Below are 6,000 nucleotides of genomic sequence, written 5' to 3' on the forward strand. Positions count from 1 at the left end.
GCCAGGTTTTATTTCTGATTCACAGAGACAATGACTCTGCAAGATCCTTGGCAGTGTTGCAATTTTAATTCAGCTACATGTGCACATAACATGAAGGATTCTTTGACAGATGAATAGACTCTGTAAACAAACTCGTCATTGTCTCCCTGCACCTAGAAACAGTTTTAAATGAGCCTTGAGGTATTTTAGGTGAAGGTTTCAGGTGATGCAACAGTGTTATATCAACTAGTGAGAAGGCTACTGAAGGGGGAAAACAGTGGATCCGGTGATTTACTCACCTAAAGTTTTATTTAAAGAGAGCAATATTAAGTTGTTTGAAAGATAGCACCAGTCACCTTTACTTCCACCCCCTAAAATGAATGCACCAGATTTGCCCTCCCCTCAATTGCAGTGTGAATAAAAGAATCATCCTAGCAAACTTTAATTCATGCATGCTGCTCAGCAATCAGGAAGGTCTTAAATCCACAGGGGAAAAGAGGGGAAGCCTCTTTTCAGCAGAAGGAATGACCCAGGTTACCCTTAGCAACCCATGAGGAATTCCAGAGCTCAACATTACTGTGAGCGCTCAACCCCAGCTCTCCTCTCCCTTCCTAACCCTAGTGGGGGCGGGGAAGAGGAAGTCACACACAGAGCAACCCCCTGTGCATCGTACAGAGAGGAAGAGCAAGCCTATAGCATTATTGGGTCCATAGCAGATACTCATATAAAGACCCTATGGGCCAGAGGTGCTTAACTAGGGGCGCTGGAATTGCTGCCGCGCTTCCTGGCTTGAAGTGGTTTCCATCATACCCAAGGATTAGAGTTTGGATCAATGGCCCTCAGCAGCCCCGCTGCACAAACTGCTCCAGCCCCGCTTGACTACCCCGCATCGACCACACAGAGCAGCCCATTGACAGAGTCCTTCCCCCCCTCCCCGCATCCTGGGCGTTTCACAAACACGCCCACCCCGGGCTCGCCGATACCAACCCAGGCCTAGCGACCCGCCGTGCAAAGGGGCTCCCGCGAGTTGTTTGCGCCCAGCCACTAGGCGAGCAGGGCAATTCTCGCTGGCCGGGGCGGGAGCCCGGAGCTGTCTCCCCGGCAGGGGCCCGAGCTCTCCCGCGGCGCGCACTTACCACACGGAGCCGTAGGCTCCGGAGCCCACCGGGGTCAGGTTCTGGTAGCGCTGGGGAACCTCCCACACCGTCTTGTTCAATTCCTGCTTGTAGAAGCCGCCTCGCGCGGACATTGTGCGCAGCACCAGCCGCCGCCGCAGCAGCAGCACCAGCTCAGCCGCCAGAGCGCTCCAGCTGGAAAGCGCCGGGCGGGCACCGCCGGCGGGGGGCAGGGAGGAGGGACCGGGGAGGGGCAGAGGGAGGGGTAAGCGGCAAGAGGAGGGGAGAAAGGAGGAGGGGCACGTAGAAAGGTAGCCAGAAATGCGAGCCCAGGGCCAATGTCGCTGCACACACAGAGTCACAGCAAGGGGCGGGGCGGGGCAGGCCCTGGTTCATGAACACAGCGGACAACAACAGACCAGAAGGCTGGGAGCGTGGGGGCGGAGGGGAACCCGGCAGAGCTCAGACTATCTGCCGGAGCCTGGAAGAATCAGGGCATCCCCTGCCCCGCCTCTTCCAATTCAGCAGAGAGCGCAGAGAGAAAAGGCGGACCTACCTGGTCACCCAGTTTTGCCAAAGCAGCTGTTCGCGGGTTCTATTCTATTATTGAATGTAATGTAAATGTACTGATACGGCAGGAAGCTCCCTACCTCACGGATCTGGCTACCAGGCTGTTTTACCTTCTTGCCAGCGTTAGTAATTTTTCTGGTGAATCTCATGATGAATAGGTAGTATTTTTCTTGAAGCCCCAGCCTCCCTTGATTATTTTGACTGTCAGCTAGCATTTACAGAAGAACTCAGGGTTAAAATGAAAAGCTTAACAAACACAACCCCTAAAGGCTCAAAAACCAGAAAACAAATAAAAAGAACCCTGTTTATTTTTACCATCTTGTGTTTTTAAGCCAATCTCGTGATTTTTGAAGGCAAGTTAGCAATACAGAAATATTCACCCTATATTTACCCCCACAGTTACTTCTCATTATTTCTTATAGCCCCTTGTGCTGCTTACCCAAATATATATTTAATCTTTCTTCATAAGTCCCCTTATGAATCTTCCATTTCCCAGATCGCTTTGTTGCTCTGCCCTGAATTCTGTTTCACCACACTGTCACCAACCCCACTGCACGGTGTCAGTGTGTGTAGTGGTGCATCAGTCACTGGGTGGGCATCGCTCTATCTGGAAAGCAAGTTTTGTAGGTACTCCAAGCCCTGTGGGCTTTGGGTTCTGGCTTTTAGTTGATTTCCCCTTCCCCATCCAAAACCACCTCTATTTTGTATGACACCTCTATTTTGTTTCACTACCACTGTGAGAAATAGCACTGGGGACACTTGATTAACAGTTTCAACAAACAAACAGACAAAGATAAACACAGCAGTTATCAATCCAACCAACTGGGGCAAGGCAATCTAAACAAGGGATGTGAAGGTAACAAAGTCCAGGTGCCTCCTGGCACCAATAGGATAAGCCTGTATCCTACTCCTAGGCCCTGGCTCCCAGTCTTCCTGATATTCAGCCATCCCTTCCTAGCCTGCTCCCTCTCTGCTATCTCACATTAGGGATGTGAATGACGTGTCAACTATTCAATAAGCAAATGCCTTTTGGATAGCCAATAGGATAGTTGACTAGTCATTCTCCCCCCCCCCCCCCGCTTGCTCGCTGCATCTATCAGATAGAAGCAGCAAGGGGGGGGGGGGAGAGGCAGGTACTTCAAAGCGGCAGCACCACATGAAGCCCGGGGTCAGCTGGGGATTGACCTCAGACTCTGTGTGGCACTGCTGCTTTGAATGCCGTGGGCATCGGGCATCAGGCCTCTCACGGTATTTCAAAGCAGCAGCGCTTTATGGAGCCCAGGATCAGCTGGGGACTCCCCAGTTGACCCCAGGCTCCGTGAGGCACTGCTGATTTGAAATGCCACGTGGAGCCCAGGATCAGTTGCTCCAGCTGATCCCGGGCTTCATGCTGCACTGCCGCTTTGAATGCTGCCGGGAGCCCAGCGTCAGGCTCCTCACAGCATTTCAAAGTGGCAGTAACGCATGGAGCCCAGGGTCAGTGGGGGAATCCTTTGAAGTGTAGCAAAGCCTTAAGGCTGTTGCCACACTTCAGAGGTGGAGGCACCCTATCAACTAATCAACGAGTTGATGTGAAAATGCATCATTCAATTAGTCAGTTACCCGATACTTAACATCCTTATCTCAAACCTGCTGCTCCTCCTTTCACAAAGCGTCTCCACCTCCCTGCAGAGTTTCATCCCCTCAAGCTGAGTTTCTTTCCTGTGCTAGAGGAATCATGGAGCCCTCTCCTGGATGCATGGTGAATTGAAGTGCTAAGAATGCCCAGTAAGGAACCTGGGGGTGCATTACAAATAGGGTTGCCAGATGGTTTCTGAAAAAATACCGAACAAAAAAAAAAAAGACCCCAAGAGTTGTTAATCAAAAAAAAACAAAAAAAAAAAACCATAAAACTCCCCCCTCCCAAAAAAACCCAGTGTGGCCCCTTAAAAAAACAGTCACCTACAGTCCCCAGCTAAAACCTCTCCCACGCATCATTAGTGATCTACAACCCATCCTGGACAATGATCCCTCGCTTTCACAGGCCTTGGGAGGTAGGCCGGTCCTTGCCCACAGACAACCCGCCAACCTGAAGCATATTCTCACCAGCAACTACACACCGCACCATAATAACTCAAACTCAGGAACCAATCCTTGCAACAAACCTCGGTGCCAACTCTGCCCACATATATACACCAGCAACACCATCACAGGACCTAACCAGATCAGCCGTACTGTCACTGGTACATTCTCCTGCACATCTACCAATGTAATATATGCCATCATGTGCCAACAATGCCCCACTGCTATATACATCGGCCAAACTGGACAGGCCCTACGTAAAAGAATCAATGGACACAAATCTGATATTAGGAATGGCAACATACAAAAACCTGTAGGGGAACACTTCAATCTCTCTGGACACACAATTGCAGATCTAAAAGTAGCCATCCTGCAGCAAAAAAACTTCAGGACCAGACTTCAAAGAGAAACTGCTGAGCTACAGTTCATCTTTAAGTTTGACACAATCAACTCTGGATTAAACAAAGACTGTGAATGGCTCACTAACTACAAAAGCAGCTTCTGCTCTCTTGGAATTCACACCTCCAGATCAGCTGCTAGAAGTGGGCCTCATCCTCCTTGATTGGATCCACCTCGTCATCTCCAGCCTGATCCTGGCCTGCATATTTATACCTGCCTCTTGAAATTTCCACTACATGCATCTGACGAAGTGGGTCTTTGCCCACGAAAGCTTATGCTCCTACACTTCAGTTAGTCTATAAGGTGCCACAGGACTCCTCATCACTTTTTTAAAAAACAGGTGATGAGACTTTTTGGCCTTAACAGGCTTCTGGCAGCCGCCCGCCATCTTGCCTCCCTGCGCGGGGCCAGACAGCTCCCCTGCGAAACCTGGTAAGCACTAGGGTTGCCAGGCTGCCTCTGTCTTAAGCCAGACAGCCTGGGATTTTTGCCTCCTGGCTGGGAAAAAATGAGAAAGTACCAGACATTTTAGGGGTCTGGTATTTTCTGCATTTTCTTACTGGACAGGAGGCGAAAATACTGAATTGTCTGGTTCAAAACCAGACATCTGGCAACCCTAATTACCACACGCACAGGAATAAACAATCCCAATGCGCAGTAAGAAAAGTAAATATGGTAGGCGACCAGGGTGACTTACCAGGGAAATCCTTGGCGAGCTTAAACACTAAAAGGAAACTTACAAGAAGTGGAAATTTGGATAGGTGAGTAGGGAGAGGTATAAATATATTGCTCGAGAATGCAGGAGAGCAATCAGGAAGGTGAAAGCGTAATTGGCATTGCAAATAGCAACTAGCAAAGGATGTGAAGGGTAACAAGAAGGGTTTCTACAGGCATGCTAGCCATACGAGGGTAATCAGGGAAGGTGTGGTGCCCTTCTTTACTACATGAGGGAAGTAACCCAGTGACAGATGATATGGGAAAAACAGTAGTCAATGCTTTTTTTTTTTTTTTTTTTTGCCTCTGTCTCCACAGACAAGGCCAGATGCCAGAGTACTTCATTTTGGGAAGAAGGTAGACAGCCCTCGGTGGAGAAAGAACAGGTTAAGAACTATTTAGAAAAACTAGACATACACAAATCCATGGGTCCAAATTTAATGCATTTGAGGGTACTCAGGGAATGTCATTGCAGAGCCTTTGGCCATTAGCTTTGAAAATTCATGGAGATTGGGAGAGGTCCCATACAACTGGAAAAAGGCAAATGCAGTACCCATTTTATAAAAGGGAAGAAGGGCAATCCAAGAAACTATACATCAGTCAGCCTCAGCTCAGTCCCAGGAAAAATCATGGAGGGGATTCTCAAGGAATCCATTTTGAGGCACTTGGAAGAGGAAAAGTGATCAGGAATGGTCAACATGGATTCAAAAAGGGCAAGTCATGTCTGACCAACCTGATTAGCTTCTCTGATGAGGTAACTGGCTCTGTGGAAATAGGGAAGTCGGTAGATGTGATATAGCTTGACTTTAGCAAAGCTTTTGAAAGGGTTTCCCACAATATTCTTGCCAGCAAGTTAAGGAAGCATGGATTCAATAAACGGACTGTTAGGTGGATAGAAAACTGGCTAGATTGTTGGGTCCAACGGGTAGTGATCAACGGCTCAATGGCTGGTTGGTAGTCAGTTTCAAGCAGAGTGCCCCAAGGACTGGTTCTAGAGCCAGTTTTGTTCAACATCTTTATTAATGACCTGGCTGAGGGGATGGATTGCACCATCAGCAAGTTTGCAGATGACACTAAGCTAGGGTGAGAGGGTAGATATGTTGGAGGGTAGGCATAAGGTCCAGAATGACCTAGACAAATTGGAGGATTGGTCCAAAAAGAA

General features: G+C 48.8%; 1 protein-coding gene across 1 annotated transcript in view; it reads right to left on the bottom strand.

The window, feature by feature from the left end:
- The window catches only part of LOC102462429 (mitogen-activated protein kinase 11), a 60,548-nt gene extending 59,165 nt beyond the window's left edge, over positions 1-1,383 (bottom strand). Inside the window, exon 1 of the mRNA XM_075928230.2 lies at positions 1,116-1,383. Within this exon, the coding sequence (XP_075784345.1) occupies positions 1,116-1,228 (113 nt within the window). The 5' untranslated portion in view covers positions 1,229-1,383. The remainder of the gene's footprint in view (positions 1-1,115) is intronic.
- Between the last annotated feature and the right edge of the window lie 4,617 nt (positions 1,384-6,000).

Source organism: Pelodiscus sinensis, chromosome 1, assembly GCF_052426305.1.
Source record: "Pelodiscus sinensis isolate ZL-2025 chromosome 1, ASM5242630v1, whole genome shotgun sequence".
In the NCBI taxonomy this organism is placed as follows: Eukaryota; Metazoa; Chordata; order Testudines; family Trionychidae; genus Pelodiscus; species Pelodiscus sinensis.